Consider the following 19037-nt stretch of genomic DNA (forward strand, 5'->3'; position numbering starts at 1 on the left):
ACCTCCTAATAAGAAGTTGGTGACGGCGCAGAAAAATTAATGCGTTGGGCAGAAAAAAAAAGCAAGAAACATTAATCCGATACAAGACAACAACGAAAGAAACAGAAGAAAGCCGCTTTATTTCCTGCTGTGCGATGAGCGTGTAGAAGCTGCTGCTTGGTACGTATTATTAGACTGTTGAGTCTTCATAGGAGCATCTCAAAAATACTGCAGGGAAGCCTACGCATTTTGAATACTTATCGAGAAGCTCTGATCGCTGATCCTCGCGAATAAGCAAGAAAGGACGAGTTACACACGATGTTCTGACCGATACTCTGAAGAAAATTGTTCTCTATCTCTTCGTGTGTTGCAAACTTGTGGGGGATACAGCTTCAAATTATTCAGATGTGTCAAAAGCTGGCAAAATAACTGAGTCGCTAGAAATACGCTTTTCAACGCACTACAGCAACGAAGCGGGCGATTTCTAGCCCAGGCACTGTTGCCCCTCACAAGCGGAGTGTAGCAGACGACAGCGGCGCGAATCCCTAAGCCGACGTCAGAGCCAGGGGGCGCCACCCAAAGATCTCACCGCCAATAACTACACAGTCGCAGCGATGGAAGGGCAAAAGTCGATTTTTCATATTGCCTGCAGGCTGGGGCATTTTCTCAAGACAAGGGTTGCAACTTTAACCGAGATAACAAATGTTAAATGCAGTTCACTAAAGTCGGAGACAGCTGTAGCGCCTTTATTTGCGCTCATAAAACCGCCGTTGCAGGTAATCCTTCCCCTCCGACCACGGCTACAGATATCCGCCCTACATGGGCGTCTGCAGAACTTTTTCCAGTGGGGGAAGGGGGGCACGGGGGGGGGGGGGGGGGGTGTAAGGGTGGAGCACATACTTCTAACACCGGGGGGGGTGGGGGGGAGGAGGAGCAACCACTGCGCGCGCCTAACTCTAGTGCTCAGTTATTGATTCCAGGGTCTTGACAAATTTAGCAACTTTTTAGCAGTGCATGGTGAACCTGAAAAAAAAAAAAAAGCCCGAAATGTCAAATGGTGCAGCTGTCCTCCTATGCCCACGCCGCCGTACCAAAAAACGGCCCCGGCCGGATCCCTGGAGCGGGACGTGGAGATTTCGTATGCACCTGCGAGCCACGTTGAGTACGAGCGACCCAAGGTGCGCGATTAAGAGTAGAAAAAGAGTGCCTGGGTGCAAGGACGCTTATCTTGGTTTCCGTTATCGGCCCCGGCCGCTGCAAGAGGCCGCGTCGTCGCGCGGTCGCACTGCCGCCAGCCACCGCCATGACCGGCGTGCTGCTGCAGCCGGAGCTGCTGTTCCACAGGCTCAGGTGTCGCGCGGCCACTAGGGTGCCTGGATGTTCCTCCTCGCCGCCCCTCCGTGACGGGTGGAGACAACTGCGTCGTCTGCTACGGAAGCCGCCATGTTGAGCCCCTCCGCTGGGGCAGCGCGCTGCAAGCACGGGGATGTCCTATCGGATTCTTATATGCACACGCATTCCGTGGCCACAAACCGCTTCCAGAGGGAAGGAGAACTTATTTGTGGGCTTGTTTGTACGTCTTAACAGTGAAAACACTGCGCTAGCTAAGTCGACAAGATGAAATAGCGGGAGAAACACGGCACACAGAGGCGCATCCGCGCCTCCGCCTATACGTGCGTCTCCTACTTTTTTGTTTTGTAAACTTAAGTCAGCGCAATGTCTCTACACTTTTAAATGTAACACGCATAATAATGCATCACTGAGGCTCGCTTCTTGATCGTTAGTTTTGGTGTTAAATCTCATCTGCGAAAAAGTTGCGTCTTATATAAGTGCGTTCGACCGGCAATGTATTGTGAAAAGACTTCGCTGGAGAGGTATGTGTTACATGAATTGCCCTGTTCTTCCACTAAGTCTGTCTGATTTCGCAGTTAACTGATATGAGCCTTCTTTGCCGAAAATCATAGCCGCAAAAAGCATACCTTGTATATACAAGATAATGCGCAAATGGCGAAGCGAGGGCACTCAGTTGTTGTAGTAGTGTATGTAGTTGTTTCTCCAAGGGGAAAACAAAAGCTAAAAGTTAATGAACGAAATAGCAGAGGCTTATCTAAAGCACCGCAGTTAACACATAAAGAAAAAATCTGCCAAGAAGCCCCAAATGTATAGCGCTTTGTAACTGAAGAAAAATGCCTAATCGGCGAAGCCATTTAATAGGTACAGGTAATAGTGGCGCAGCATGCAGATGTTAATTTTGGGTGAGGCGGTGGACCTTAGAGCTGTGAACAGGCCGAAATTTCTAGGCCCGGCCCGACGCGCCCCGATAGAGACACGGCCCGGGCCCGGCCCGGGCCCGAGAAATTCATAAAAATTGAGCCCGGCCTGAGCCCGACGAATATTTAAAATCTGAGCGCGAGCCCGGCCCGACCCCGCCAGAGTGTTGTTAAATATCATCCCTAGTCCGACAGGATATTAACATGAACTTGAAGATGTTTGTTGTTAACCTAAAAAGCGTAAGCACAAAGCGAATACGACTGTCTAAGATTTAAATTTCCTTTAAACTTGGACCGAACTTTGTACAACTTATCCTCACTTAGAAGCTTTTTTTTTTCGGTAGCCGTGTAACTTCATTTGCCAGCCTTCGAAATCAAGGCACACCCGAGGATACCTTAAATGGTTCCGAGCCTGGTGATTTTTTTTTTATTATTGTAATTCTTCAACAGATATTGCACCTTGCGTTCTTCCATTCCTTGCTGAAATTTTTGTTTTTCCCTCTAGTTACGTTGGCAGCATGATTTTATCTGCGCTTCAGTTCTTTCTTGCCTTTAGTCATGGCTCTAAAGAAATTCTTGCGCGAAATAATTATGGGCTCTGCTTAGAAAATTGGTTCTTCAAACTCTGCACACACTGCAAAATCCAGGCCACGTTTGTTCTGTTTGTTTTAGTTTGAAAAGGGTTTGTTTTAGTTTGAAAAGGAGAGCAAATACAATCATGTTGTAGTCGGTGGCTGGAGTGTCCTCGTTTCCTGGCCCGCTCTCTCCCACTAATCTGATGGTTTGATTGATTGTAGGGTTTAACGCGCCGACGCAACGCAGGCGATGAGGTGCGCCGTAGTGGAGGGCTCCGGATTAATTTTGACCACCTGGGGATCTAACGCGCGCCGAAATCTCGTACACACGGGCGTTTCTGCTTTTCGCTTCCATCAGAAAAGCGGCCGCCGCGGCCGGGAATGGAACCCGCGACCTCGTGCTCAGCAGCAGGAACTAAGCTGGTGGGACCCAGACGTTTCTTTTATTGATGTGAAGGCTTTCTAAGTGCAATCGTTTTTTTATCATATCTTTTAACGGCGCGGTAGTGAATCAGCACTTCCTTTTTTTTTTGTTTTCACTTTACCGGAAATATCAAAAAACTTTCTCTTGCCAACAATTTAGAATTTGCTGCACAGGATAGCCGTGCCTCAGGAACTGCCCGGGCCGGATCGGACCGGCCCGGCGCGACAAAATTTTTGGTTCAAGCCCGAGTCCGGCCCGGGCCCGAAATATTGCATGCTACCCGGCCCGAGCCCGGCCCGCGGGTCGGGCCGAGCTCGGGCTTTCGGGCCGGCCCGGGCCCGTGCACAGCTCTAGTGGACCTGGGAACTTGCAAGAAAACTATCAGAAAAAAGAAAAAATCGATTCACAATTAAAAGTAAAAGGATTCGGGATCATTTGGTAAAAAGTTAAAACAAACAAACACAACCAAACAAAGCGAGAAGTCATGAAATATAATTCAAGGGGAACTGATTACAACAGAAAGTCTCCCAGTTTGCTACACACAGCCACATCTCGTTATAATACTCAAAATGATGCAATGAAATCCCAAAAGTACGTGTCTGGTTCAGCACCTTCACTTGATCAATTAAAAATATTGCACAAGATACCACCACAGAAACATTCGCCAACCATTCCTGCAGTGGTTTGTGCACAGAGGCACGCAGCAACCAGGCATTTTGAGCCGCTAATCGCGGCCAGACAGTTACAGCACGTCGGCCGCTGCACAATTCGGCGGTTCCGCCGCAGTAGCGGGGATCGTCATGGCGGTCGGCGGCTCCGAAAACCGGTCGAGGCGGCGAGGGACCCTGCAAAGAATGTCTCCACCCTTCACGGAGGGGCGGGCGAGGAGGAACATCCAGGCACCCTAGCGGCCACCACTCGGCACCCCCCTCTGGTGAGCGACCACTTCTCGGCGTCGCCGCGCAGCCTTGTCGCGCCTTCGCGAATATCCTCGGCGGCACGCGGCGGTAATTTAATTGACGCGAGGAAAAGGGACTGCGATGACGGGCCCTGCCGCGATTCCGAGACCGCTAGTACGTTTTCAGTAAAGTTGCGCGTTATATTCTGATAAACCACCCTCGATTAGTATGACAGCAAATTGACAAACAGTGCGAGCAGCGGCAAAATTTTTAGAACAAATATTCTGCCTTGCGACCAAACATTCGCCGAATGCATGCTATGGAAACAGTAAGGCCGCCCATTTTGACGAGTCTTTGAAGTGAAAGGGATATTTGTTAGTCTTGTCTGCCTCCCGCGTATGAGAAATAGAACTGCACTCTGCCGTGATGCGTAACCCGCCTGTGTAAAAATTTCAACCGCGTCACAGACCATAATTACAAAAACAGGGAGCCGGCCTTTAAGCTGTGTTCTACATGCAATAATAGTGAATGTGATGCATGGTATAGCATCGCATCGTTTCGCGATGCTATACCATGCGTTGCTATACCCCCACCCCACATTTTTCTCTGAAGGCGGTCGCTTATTGCCAGATCCGAGCGAAAGCGAAACAACACGGCCGACTTATTTTCGGATGGCGTATCCGCGCACGGGGTCGGCCTTGTGCCCTTTCCTCACTCAGAAGAGCCGATAACTGGAGTACTTGGCAGCGTCGTGTCACTTGTTCCATATTGCGATAGCTGACGATGTCGTGTGTGTGCAAAGTCCTGCGCATTGTATACCCATCTTTGGGGGAAGGGGGGAGGCTGGGGAATAATTGGCTTGCATTTAACTCAGAACGCCAGCGCATTGAGAATCAGTTCTGCCTGACCCAGACCAAGACGCCTAGCCTTGGGCAGAACTAAATATCCGGCTTTTTACTGGTGACGCAACGTTCATGAGTTTTTCAAGGAGACGCCGGACAAGCTCAGCGTGCAGGCGTTCTTGTCATTCGATGACTGCTTTGGGTCTGTTTCGTGTCTCCTGGCTCGGCTACTCATATCAGGCCAGCACACTGGCGCCTTCCGGCCAGTCATAGAAAACTACGCAGACCGAATTTCCCGAACGTTATTCCGTCGCAGCTGATAGAGGCCCGAATAAGTGCCCGCCCACTTGGTCGAGCGAAAGAGGACTTTATGCGTCTCTTCCTCCGATATTCATGTCCAGGGTGCCGATCTGTAGACAGCACTCACTGCGTTGAAGACGTTGTACCAGGAGGCGAGAGTCTGATTGCTTTCGTGTATGTAAACATCAAGCAAGATGGCGGTAACTTTGGCAATCGCCGCATGAATTGATACACGATTTCCTACTATGACAGCAGCTGCGACTGACGCTTCAATGTGGTTGCCAGTGAGAACGTATTGATTAATATAGAAATACCCGCAGTTTTGCTGCCGCCACTGTTGTGATGGCATTCCCAAAGCGAACGCCACCGCATCTCTGTGACGTCGCGCGGTGAGGTAGCCCTATAGAGCTATTCCTTCCTGCTTATTATACACAATCGGCCGGGCTTTCCGGAAGGTCAGAATTTTGCGCGACAGAAAGGAATTACGCCTATTCTGACACGAATTCATTTATAGTAAACCCCCGTTATCACAAAATCATGTTATTCGAAGTCTCGCTTTATGCGAAGTGTTTGATGGTCCACACTGCAGCGCATTGAAAGCAAACAATCTTCACTTTTAGCGAAGTATCACTTATGACGAAGCCAGTGTACCGCGGACTTCGTTGTAATGAAGGTCTGCTGTATGTGGTTGGGCAGCTCATCAGAAAAGAAAAAAAAAAAGAAAAAAAAATCGGCTGCATATCTGCTTGCTTCGCTGCAGGTGTGGTCGAAGGGCGATAGTCTTCTCCCACCCCTTCCCACTAACACCCTCTCCCCCGCTTTCCCTTCACGCTCTTACTCTCCACCCTCGCAACTGCCATGATGCAAGCAATGGAGGTTTGTTGATTTCAATTCACTTTTCCCGCGCTCGCACAGCTGGCGCGCCAGCCGTTGGGGCAGCGCGATTCGTTTTTTATCTTTTGTTTCTGCTTGCCTGGGGCAGCTTAAACCGACAAGTTTGTTTCGCTGCTTGCTTTTGCCTCGCCTCTCTTCGACACTGTTTTTAACGCCATTTTTTTTTTTCATTTGATATCGTAAAACCCAATACGAACGAGTATTTTTAATTAGACGAATGCATGGTATTCTCGATTGCCTCAAATACGCCCGAGTTTTCCTTTGCGCTGAACAATGTTGTCATGTATTTGCATGCATTGGCATCACAGCGTTAGTAGTTTGGAACGGGCTTATCTATATACTTCGTATTCAAGCAGTCTCTAACCTGTCTTATTATTATTATTATTATTATTATTATTATTATTATTATTATTATTATTATTATTATTATTATTATTATTATTATTATTATTATTATTATTATTATTTGCCGGGCGGTTGAATCGAGTGACAGCTAAGGCGTTGTGCTGCTGAGCACGAGGACGCGGGTTCGATTCCCGGCTGCGGTGGCCACTTTTCTAATGGAGGCGAAAAGCAGAAACGCCCGTGTGTACGAGATTTCGGCGCACGTTAAAGATCCCCAGGTGGTCAAAATTAATCCGGAGCCGCCCTCCACTACGGCACGCCTCATCGCCTGCGTTGCGTCGGCGCGTTAAACCCTACAATCAAATCAAATCGGGTGACAGACAGACAGACCAAAATTTTCGTATTTAAATAACCCAAGAAAGACTATCGCTTTTTAAAATAAGAACAATCGACTTCTCGCCGTCAATGCGCGAAGAAATTGCAGCGCCACCTAAATCGCGTTCCAAAAATAGATAAGGAGAACATTAACAAACGGAAGAACACAAAATAACAAAAACTAAAGTCCAAAGCAAAAAAATTATTCAAATTAAAAATAAAGGAACTTTGGGATGATGCCGTGCTTTACTTAACCTGCCTATTGTTCCTATCATTGGCATAGCCAGACATATTTTTCGGGGCTGGAAAAAACAAAAATATAGAAAGAAATTTGACTGAGCCAAACAATGCCTTAGTCATCTTTTTGGTTTAATAAATGGGCAGCCACCTTTTTTTTTTTTTTTTTTCATATAACGATATCGGTACGCGTGTAAATAGCATGGACAAAAAAAAGGCTGAAAAAAGGGAGGAGGGAAAAGCCGGCCCTCAGTAAATTTAGGGGGGGGGGGGGGGGGGGGGTTCTGACAGCAAAACAGCCCCCCTCCCCCTACCGCGGCTATTTTTTCCCTTTCTTTTGAACAGCGCAAGTAGACGAGGACGAGAAGTGGACAGGACACAGCGCAGACTAACAACAGGCGATTTATTGCACGAAAATACTTAAATACGTATCTCCATTGCAACATTCCTTTACACTCCATTCCTTTATCTTCTTTCTTCACATTATTGCGATGCTCGCGTAATCTGTCATTTAGACATCGTTTAGACATCATTTAGACATCATTTAGACAAGAAAGAGGATAAAGGACATCTAGGCGCGCACTGTAAAGAATGTGGTTGCTACCCTTACCTGCAAAAATGCTCCATAATTGATAAAAGCAATAATCAACTGACGAGAGAGATAGTTGAAGCCTACGAAATCCTCTCCAACAAAGACGTATGCGTCAGCTGCCCGTCTGTCATGCTAACCGACAAAGAAATTGCCTTTTTATCTTGTTAGTGAACGTGATCCTCCGTGCTGGCTCGAAAAATGGATGTGTATCTTTCCTCTACCCCCTTCCCCCATGTGTATCTTTCCCCATCCCCTTCCCCTCCTTTGTTGCAATGGAGATATGTATTTAAGTATTTTCGTGCAATAAATCGCCTGTTGTTAGTCTGCGCTGTGTCCTGTCCACTTCTCGCCCTCGTCTACTTGCGCTGTTCAAAAGAATGTCGTACCAACACGCCCAAGCTTCTACCTTAGTATTTTTTCCCCTTTTAACAGGATGGGGCAGCCGCAAAATGCAGCTGGTTGAGGCGGCTTGACGAGGCGATTGCCCCGGTTTCTGACAGCAGCAACAACACTCGTGTACACAATGGGAGATACCTTAAACATGTGAAACAAATGGAAAAAGCACTCGCGAGACTTCATGCGACATCACATTGCACCTTCTCAGCCTTGTAAAGTATACACATAAAGAAAAACAAATCAATCATAAAAACTAACATTTTGAGACATACATCAGTACTTACAATTTCAATATTCACAGAAGAACACGCACAGATATACACACTTATCCACAACTTATGCACACTTGTATATGCACAACTAAATTTCTGTTTCTATACAAGTTTATAAAATAATTTAAATAATCATTATGGGCTCCAGTATCCGCAATAACATTCGAAAGGCAAATACAAATTAGCAATAAAAACGTCATATCATGGACTGTGACGGTAACAGCGCAAACTCACGTAAAATAGTAAGCTACAGAGCATAGCACAGGTTATTTTCTAATATGAACTTTTTTATTTGTTTCTTAAAGAGGCCGGGCGGGCAAGCAAAAATGATTATTCCTGTAGTTTTATTAATTATGCTGATGCTCTGAAACAAGACGGTTTGTCTGCCGTAGTTGGTTCTCGCTTTCGGCGAGTGCCTTTTTATGCGCCGGAATGAGTACTGCGTAGCTGATGCAGGGTCGGTTGTAAAGGCCAACTTGTCATTATACATAATTTGTTGTATTGATTGATTGTATACGGTTTATCGCGCCGACGCAACGTAGATGATGAGGCGTGCCGTAGTGGATGGCTCCGGATTAATTTCGACCACCTGGGGATATTTGACGTGCGCCGAAATCTCGAACACACGGGCGTTTTTGCTTTTCGCCTCCATCAGAAAAGCGGCCGCCGTGGCCGGGAATCGAACCCGCGACCTCGTGCTCAGCAGCACAAACATAATTTGTAGTAGTTTTAGAGAATACACCTGATCGGCTCAATCATGCTATATTTCATGAAGAGTGGTTCTGTTTTAAGTTGATCATAGGACCTTTGTAATTTATATAGATTCAAAGAATTTTTTTCTCCACTTTAATTAGACTCGTATAGTTTCGAGCACTTGTTGTGCCCCTGACTACCGCCCGATAGCATGGTTTAGAATACAACAGTATTATAAAGTTGTATTTTCAACCAAGTAGGAATAAGGTGTGCAATTTTGTGCATTATTTCAACGGTTTTAGATACTTCACTACAAAGTTGGTTTACGTGTGTATTCCATTTTAAATCATCTTGAAACCATACACCTAAAAATTTTGCTGCTTAACCCTACTGATTATACATTCTTCAAATTTAACCGTAAGCGGCCTTTCTATTATTCCATTGATGAGGTGGAATATAACGTACGTGGTTTTAGCAGCATTTAGTTGTAGTTGGTTTTGCCTTAACGAGAGTGAGAGCGAATTCAAGTACCTGTTAACTTTACCTTCAAGGCCGTCTATTCTTTTTGACGTAAAAAATACATTTGTATTGTCCGCGTATACATTTAGTTCTGGGGAGTCTGGTACGTTTACAATGTCGTTCACATTGATCAAAAATAGCAGTGAACCTAATTTTGATTCCTGTGGAACGCCTTGTTGAAAGGTTAGGGTTGTATAAGAGCTAGATCCGATCTGAAAAACTGCCGTGTATACATTCCAAAAAACTGTCAATCAAGTCGATCACAGTTCTGCGTATCCCATATTTGTGTAGTTTGCTGATTAAGATTTTGGGATTCATCGAATCAAAAGCCTTTCTATTATTCCTATTGTTCTCCATGTAACCTGGCAAATAAACAGGTAAACTGTATCACAGAACGCAGAAAGTTACTGATAAACGCAGAATTGTGAAGGTGTCGAGAACAGAGGAGCTAATTCATTTCACGGAGTTGACAAAATTGGTTAACAGAAGCAAGATTGGGGGCAAGATAAGATGCAATTATCTTTAAACCAGGATATATAGTCTGGAGCGATACGCCCGGATGCAGGATTAGATAACGTGGGCGGCCGGGCACCGCTAACTAAACATAACTAAAGCATAAATTGAGCATGCATGGTGCACAAAAGCATTTAAACTAGACTACGTTTCCTTAAGGCGGGATTGCGCCTGTATATAATTCAAAGAAATAAACTGCAAAACACAACCCCCCCCCCCCCCTTAAAGATTTTTTGACCATTAGTGAGTGAAAGAAACTGCCTCAAGATGTTGTCACTATGTTGACACCGTCAAGATGTTGACACGTTGTCAACATGTTGGCACGGTTAATTCGACCTCCGTTAATTCATATTTTCAGTTAATTCTGGCGCGGCGTCTGGTCCCGTCCAAATTCTGCATTGTTCTATGGCTGAAACCTCTCACTAATTCGGACAGATTCGGCCGCGATTCAGTTAATTTGAACTCATCAATGAGTTCAGGTGGGAAAATAGCCGCGCATTCCACGGCCGCGCTCCAGCTAATTCGTATTCGCAGCAGAAATCAAAGGCGCACCCAGAAAACTTGGTGATCGGGACGAAATAGTATACCGAGCTTGTAGAAATCTGTGTTGAGCGTCCTAGAGGAAATGTGCACGGTTTCGCCCGACGGTGTGCGCGGATTGAACCACCTCCAGGAAGTTCGCAAAATAGTGATTTCCTCGCATATCACCAAGCAAACGACAGATCACTGACCTCTAAAAAAGTATAAAGGTTTGGTGATGTTGAAAGCATTGTTCAGTTATTATGACCACACTCGCGATAATTCGGACATTCTCTCCTGTCCCGCGAAATCCGAATTAACGGGTTTTTACTGTATGAGTGATGACGTCTGTGCGTCATCATTGCATATGTTTTCTTCTCTGTGACTTGTGTTGGTTGTAAACGTGACTGGGCTTTTTATGTTCAGTAACCTTGGTGTGCTTAAACATTTTCTTACCCCGTGTGTTGTGTCGTACAGGTGCAGGTACAAGTACTGTACAGGTAATTGGCGTTTTGAGGGGCAAATCTAAACAAATGATGAATAAGGCACACGACAGCTAAGCATTCTTGCGAACTTGATAATGTGAGAACATTAATGTCTAATTGAGTGCTGCTTAGTGCCCAACTGAACGCTGCAGGGTGCTCTGCGGTGCGCACAGCGCCTCTGGCGCGCTGGTGACTGCTGAGCCGCCGGGCGAGAGCAGCAGAAGTGGCCGGAATGCTAGGCTAGCCCGGCGCGTGCTGGAATCTGGAGATGTAATCGAGAAGGGCGCTTTACCACGTGGCTCTGCGCGTGCTCGCGCGCTCCTTTCGTTTCGGTTTATTTCTGAGGCACGCACTCCGAAGCTACATGAGGCGCCGCAGCTAACTATCCTATTGAGCGAAGACGTCGGCATTGTCCGTAGCAGCAAAACGGTACCTAACGTTTTCACTCAATAGGATATTTAATGCTCTCGCATTAAAAGGTTGCATGTATGGGACGTCGCATCCACGCGTGTGCGAGGGCTATTCGAAAGGGCCGTCATATTGTTTTCATTTGAAGGTAGCCCCCTGTGTCGATGCATCATATTCGCAACACACTGTCGCTAAAAGCCGAATTCTGTTTGAAAACCCCGACGCCGAAATGATATCGGAATTCGGCAAAATATGCTTGAAGCGTGAAAGCCAGCCGACACTGGCGCTCACGCGCCGATGGCCGTCGAAGCTTTTCTGAACGCGCTTTGTGGAGCAACTGCTGTGCGCGTATATCCTAAGCGTCGATTTGGCCCGCTCCCCTGTGCCCTGCTTCCGTTATCCTTCGGGTGCGGGCCAGAGGCCGAAAGCGGAGTTTTCCACGTGGAAGCCGAACGACTGGGAATGCCCAGAGGTTACGACGGCAGCCGGGGACGAGGAGCCCAATGAGGCCAAGATATATACTTCGCGCTTTCAGCCTCGTTCTGCGCCCCGTGAAGGAGTCACCGTCAAAACAGCCAGCTCACGTCCGAAACTCAGGTGACTCAGGGCGGAACGGGGAAGGCAGCCGTTTCCACGATGCCACCAGCAGCTACTCAGTGCGCTGCTTGGTGGTCCAGAAATATTTACCGACTTTCATCACCTCCTTATTTACCGCGAAGCGTATTTACAGCTTCGTGGGCTAAATGCAGCCTCTCAATAAGAGGGGCAAAACTTGAATTACTGTGCGTTAGAACCCAGTTCGAAGGCAGCACGTGTATTATTGCGGTGTGTTATCGTCCTCCTGACAGTAGTACAGACTTTGTAGATCACCTGACCGACGTACTTGAAATGATCTACAATAAATTCCCTCAGTGTGTGCTGTTGCTAGGTGGCGATTTCAACTACCCCACACACCACCTTCGCTATCAACACCTGCCCGACCAGAGGTGTCTCGCTTCCTGCACGCGCTAAGATTGTTTCACTTAACCCAGCTGGTAAAAGAACCGACGCGAGGCGAACGCATCCTAGACCTACTTTTAACAAACAGTCCCGATAATGCTGTCACACGTGTCATTGATGAGATTAGTGACCATAGAGTGATACATTGTTTACACCCACTTCCTCTTCCTAATAAGAAAACAAAGCTTAAACGTATACTCAATTATAACAAGGTCGATCGCGAGAAAATGAACTGCATGTTAACTCATTTTTCCACCTCCTTTGAAAACGAGTTTGACTCTCGCGCAACTAAGGAAAACTGGGTAATCTTCCGTGACTTCCTTAAGAAGGTTGAAAATACGTGTATACCAGAGATTTCCTTCAAATCAAAAGCTAGTGCTCCCTGGTTTACAAAGAAGGTAAAACAGTGCCTAAACAAAAAGAAAAGAGCATATAAAAATGCTTCTCAAAGCAACAATGATGATGCTTGGAAAATATATAAAGAATTAGCTCGTGAATCAGAAAGAACAATCCAAGAAGCAAAAAGTTATTATTTTAATGATACGCTGCCTAATTTGTTGAAATCTGACCCCAAAAAGTTTTGTCGTACAATTAACCCGAAATATGTCGATGGTGTAGTTACTCTGAAGGATTCAAATGGTCTCACTGTGCCCAATGAATTATGTCCTGATATTCTGAAAAAAACATTTAGTGACGTTTTTGTCGATGAACCACCACTTGATGAGCCCTGCACAGTTTCTAGTTGCACAATAACGCACCCAAGCGAGTCTATAACCGTCACTGTTGCAGGTGTACTCCGCGCTATTGACAGGCTCCCTCTAAACTCTAGTCCTGGACGGGATGGTATCAGTACAAAACTGCTGAAACTAACTTCCCATGTATCATCGTTCTTGTTGTCCTTAATATTTCAGCAATCACTGGATACCGGCTGCCTTCCTGATGATTGGAAGTTTGGTCATGTTGTACCCATATTTAAATCTGGTGAGCCATCCTGTCCAAGCAATTACCGCCCGATATCACTCACATCAGTTTGTTGTAAGCTTCTAGAGCATATAATTTGCTCTCACTTAATGTGCCACCTTAATGCAAATAATTGGCTTTTCGAAAATCAGCATGGTTTCATACAAGCACTCCTGCCAAACGCAGTTGTTCGAACTAACCACAGATTTGCACGATTCTTTGCACAGATCACTTTACACCGACGCAATATTTATTGACCTGTCCAAAGCATTCGATCGTGTACCCCATAAACGGCTAATTGGGAAAATAAACAGACTCAAGTTAGATGAAAAAACCAGCCAATGGATTAATGAGTTTCTATGCGGTCGTACTCAGTCAGTACGTATAAATGATAACCTATCCAATTCATGTCCAGTTATATCAGGGGTTCCGCAAGGATCGGTGTTGGGCCCCTTATTATTTCTTATATATATTAATGACATAGCCAATAATATAAATTCAGCAATACGGCTGTTCGCCGATGACTGTGTGATTTATAGACAAATCTGCACTGCGGGTGATGTAGCGATTCTGCAAAAAGATCAGAATACCCTCGCGGAATGGTGTCGCGTATGGAAAATGAAAATCAATGCCGAAAAAACCAAACTCATGACTTTTTCTTCCCTGTTAAACCCTCCGTCTAACATATATACGCTGTGCAGTAGCATAATTGAACGAAGCCCTGTTTTCAAATACCTCGGTGTCATTTTCACATTCGATTTAAGCTGGAATGTGCACATAGAACATATCACTAATAAGGCACTGAAAAAGCTTGGTTTTCTTAAAGGGGCACTGACACAAAAATTTAGCATCTTGTTTTTTTCGTTGCAATAAGTAGCTAGTGACCTACTTATAACCTGTAGAAACCTCATTTGCTTCAGCGTGCGACGGTTGTTTAATTAGAGGCATTTTCAATGCGGCCAGTCGCAGTTTCGGTTTCAGCGAGTGCCGCGAAAGGATGGATTTTGTGGATTTTGTGTGAACAAAGCTGACCACGTGACCGTCGGAGGGATACCACAGAGCAGAGCCGCCGTAGCACTGTCGAATCCGCATCAACGGCAGTTTCTGCGAATGCCCCCACGTACTGATCTCGTGAGGCGCTTAATTAAAAAGCGACCGTGGATGTGACGCAGGCGCTGCGAGTGCAAATGCTACCGCGGCTAAAGAACGACGCGCGACGCTCGAGACGGTGGGTGGCAAGACTCGCGCTGGGAGCAGCCGGCCGGTCTGCCTACAGGTCAGCCTACAGATGTGTTCGGCTCAGCACTGCGGCGAATATTCGAGTGCCGCTCTCGTAAGCGGTGCAGATGACAATTTTTAATGCAACCCGCCATCGCATCATTAACTCCTTTCTCATGTAAGTCACTATGGTCGGGACTTGGGGACAATTTCGTGCAGCGGTAAGAAGCTATCACTCGAGCTACCTGCGCCGGCCTGGGCCACTTCGCGGCCGTGGCCGCCGCCTGTACAGCGACCGTGCGGCTAGCTCAGTGGGCTTTTCGTGCCTCCAGCGCGTTTTCGCATCCAATGGTAATAAACAGTAATAGAAACAGAGTGCCTGGAATCGCTGTAGAACTTTGGTCGCGGCCAGCTGCCCGATTAGCTGACGAAATCACGGCGCCTCCGCCGCCAACGATCAGGTCGTTCGTTCTCGAGAGCAGAAGCTCCGCCCTCCGGCCCTCCGATTGGAGCGGCGAGCCGGGCGAGCCCGCGTAAAACGCCGGTAGTGCGGAAGCGGCAAACACAAACTCGTGACGTGTTTGGATGTTGTTTATTTACAATTGCGCGTGGTCCTCTGCTGGCTGCTCGGTTGCGTTTCGCACACTTCAAAATTGATTTTAAATATGTTCTAGGCTGTATTCGCCGCTGATATTTTGCAGATGATGTATATGTGTTCCCACCAATCTATCTCCGACGCTATCTCGCCTTCAAAATTTTGTGTCAGTGCCCCTTTAAGCGCCGTTTACATCTAGCAAATAGTGACACAAGGCTTCGCGCGTACATTTCTATTATCCGAGCTACACTCGACTACGCCTCATTTATTTGGCACCCTCACACCACCTCTCTTACTGACTGTATCGAATCCATCCAAAATAAGGCGGCCCGTTTCATTTTGCGCACCTACTCTCCTTATCAAAGCGTTTCGGCATTAAAACAGTCACTTAACCTTCCGGATCTGAGCACGCGCCGAAAATTTTTCCGGTTGTCCCTTTTTCATTCTCTCTACTATTGCAATTCATCTTTTTCAACAACTCAGATTCTTCCCGCCCATTATTTGTCCACCCGCAATGACCATACATGCAAAGTTGCTCCCATATTTGCCAGGACTCCCCTCTGGTGTTGGCTATAAAGGAGTGGAATGTTCTTCCTCAAAATATTGTCTCTCTCACTAACACTTCTGCTTTCCAATCTGCGTTGGGTGCGTTTTTAAATGTATACGATATTTTCACATCCATTAGATGTACAAACGTCACTTTTGTCAGCCCTTTGATTTCTTTGCTTTGTTTTTTTTGTTGTTGTTGTTGTTGGTGGTGTTGTTTTGAACAGTGAATTTTCTCTAAAACTGACCCCCGCGAGTACCTTGTTCACTGGTGTCATGCACTGAAGATGTTAATTGCCATCTTACTCTCTCTCTTTCTCTAATTTTTTTGTAAATTGAACCTTTTACACAGATATGTGTCTGACTGCCGTTAGTAGTTTGTATTCATATGTGTTGAGTTGCGTTGTTTGAATTACATCCCCCCCTATGTAATGCCCTTTATGGCCTTTAGGGTATTCAAAAAAAAAAAAAAACTACTACAACTGGTGTGAGCGGGCGTCGCAAACTGCGGACGCTTTGATTGCGGCACAGCTTTTTCGCTCACCTTGTTTGCGCTGATGTAACGCTAATTATTGTGGTAATTTTCTGCTTAAGAATTTGCCTTGCGTTTGTTCCAGACCGAGCTGATGCCTTTTTTTATTTTAATGCATAAAAGGCCTTACAACGCCTACCACGATGCAAGGAGATGAATTAAGCGAGCACCCATAGAAAATGGAACATCTTGTGATCCCTGCGTGTGCGCACGCATGTGACCATGCACTTAGCTCCAAATCTCGTTTATACCTGCATAGCTTCTTCCGTTTTCAGCTACCTTCCTCCTCGCCTCCACCCCTTCCTCCCGTCGCCTCCGTGTGCTCATCCGCATACGCAGACCCCATCTGGTCCCGCTATATATGCTGCAGGGATGAGCATGAGCGGATGATTTCCGTTTACCTTTGACAGATGTGCAAGCTTGACCATAGCAGCAGAGTAGTTCTTTTGATATATATATATATATATATATATATATATATATATATATATATATATATATATATATATATAAAGTGTGTCGAACCGAAAAAAATACGGGTTCGGTTACGGAGTTCCGGTTCGACTAATTCGATTCGCGAACCGGTTCGGTAATTATAAATGACAAACTGTAGCAACAATATCAAAATAAATTACGAATAAAACATCTGAAATCAGCACATACGAAACGAGATACATCTTAGTGGAAAGTTCTGGGATTTCTACCAGGAATGGTTCCTTAATGGGCACTCAAAGGTTATACCTCACCGACGTTTTGGCATTCGGACTTCATCTAATTGCGTCCGACGCCGTCGGTGTAAAACCCGCGACCTCCTTACAAACCCGCTTACAATTGTAGAACTCGCTAACTATCCCGCCACCTCGGCGTGTAAGCAAGCAATTGAAGGAACCATGGGGTGAAAATACAGCTTTCTTTATTTGAAAGAACTCACAGAACACACAGGAGCATTTAGTATTTACGATATTGTAGGAAAATGACATCCCGTGACGCTTTTTTTTGCACAGTCTTCCAATTCTCTTTCTTCCGTGCAAGCCGCGAACAGCGCAATACAGGCCTCCAATACTGGTTCCCATGTCATGATTCATGGATACAGCGTTTACATTCCGAAGACTGACTGAAGAAAAATATGTAAGCGAGGTGTGTGTAAGTTGATGGCACTTAAAAAACAAAGAAACAAATAGCATTGATAGCACATTGTCAGCAGCGCGTGGCCGAACCGTTTTGACATGAACCGGTAACCGTTATTTTTTTTCGGTTCAGTTCCGGTTCACACCCTGATATATATATATATATATATATATATATATCAAAGATGGTCTTTATTGCCAGTGCTATTCGGCTACTTGAATGTGCTTTGTAGGGCCGAATAAGGTCATTGTCACATATTTTGTGATACAGGGATAAAGAAATCAGAGTTGAGAAAAAAATTCGTCATGATTGGAAGCGGGAATCGAGAACCGAACCCGCTTTGTATATATATATATATATATATATATATATATATATATATATATATATATATATATATATATATGTCTATATTGTAACGAAGACGACAGGACATTCCCCCACAGCGCCAGTGTGCCGTGCACCAACGCATGTCATCATCACCGCCATGCTTTTGGCATCCCGTCATCTATTATCATCAGAAGGAGCTTCCGAAGAAGAGGTTCAGATTATAGTGAACTAGAATATTTGCTCGGCATCACCCCTCACGGCTTCCTCGTTCCTCAGAGTTCGAGCTCTCCTGAGCAACGATAAAGCCCTTTACAATATATATATATATATATATATATATATATATATATATGGGTTCGTGGGTTCGGTACCCACTATGGGCGCGTGTTTTTCTTTCTTTCTCATGTAATTAAAAAAGAAATAATGTAACGTCACTAACGGTAAAATATAGTCGAACCATTACCCTATGCCTTCTTTGGCGCTGTAGACTGCCGGCATTTCTTTCGGTATATATATATATATATATATATATATATATATATATATATATATATATATATATATATATATATATATATATATATATATATATATATATATATATAAGACAGAAATAAGAATTGGCAGTCAAGAAAACATCGGAAAGCAAAGGGGAGTATGTAGTTGGTCAAGATAAAGAATTTGGAAAATAAGAAAGTGGAGAAAAAATGCCCGCCAGGTGGGATCCAGGTGGGCTCGAGTCACGGCCCGGGGGTTAAAAAGAAGGTCCCCTTCACCCCGAGTAGTCCGAGTGGCGCTGGCTGCCACCCCCAAGCGCATGAAACAAAAACGCCTGAACATAAATAACCCAGAAAGTGGAGGCTAAAGTAGCCCCGCCGGTAGCGTAGTGGTTATCGCACCAGACCGGTATTCTGGAGGTCGTGGGTTCGGATCCCACCTCGCGGGCATTTTTTCTCCACTTTCTTATTTTCCAAATTCTTTATCTTGACCAACTACATACTCCCCTTTGCTTTCCGATGTTTTCTTGACTGCCAATTCTTATTTCTGTCTTATTTTCAACGAGCCCCTCATTTCGTATTCTGATTCGCTACATGCATAGCGAGGGCCTCTGTTCTGGCAGTCTTGGTGCCATAGGGAGCTTAAGAGGGTTCAACGCTGGTCGACCACTCTCGACATGTCGTAGACGCTCGAA

At 45.5% G+C, this 19037-nt stretch overlaps 1 protein-coding gene across 2 annotated transcripts in view; it reads left to right on the forward strand.

The window, feature by feature from the left end:
- The first annotated feature begins 1226 nt into the window (after window positions 1-1226).
- The window catches only part of P130cas (Serine_rich_CAS and FAT-like_CAS_C domain-containing protein p130CAS), a 79140-nt gene continuing 61329 nt past the window's right edge, over window positions 1227-19037 (forward strand). For both annotated transcript variants that reach the window (XM_077686466.1, XM_077686467.1), the window contains exons 1-2: window positions 1227-1336; window positions 4156-4182. In XM_077686466.1, the coding sequence (XP_077542592.1) occupies window positions 1283-1336; window positions 4156-4182 (81 nt within the window). In that variant the 5' untranslated portion in view covers window positions 1227-1282. The remainder of the gene's footprint in view (window positions 1337-4155; window positions 4183-19037) is intronic.

The sequence above is a fragment of the Haemaphysalis longicornis genome, unplaced genomic scaffold (genome assembly GCF_048455015.1).
Source record: "Haemaphysalis longicornis isolate Haplotype H1 unplaced genomic scaffold, Haemaphysalis longicornis Haplotype H1 scaffold_1, whole genome shotgun sequence".
NCBI classification, from domain to species: Eukaryota; Metazoa; Arthropoda; class Arachnida; order Ixodida; family Ixodidae; genus Haemaphysalis; species Haemaphysalis longicornis.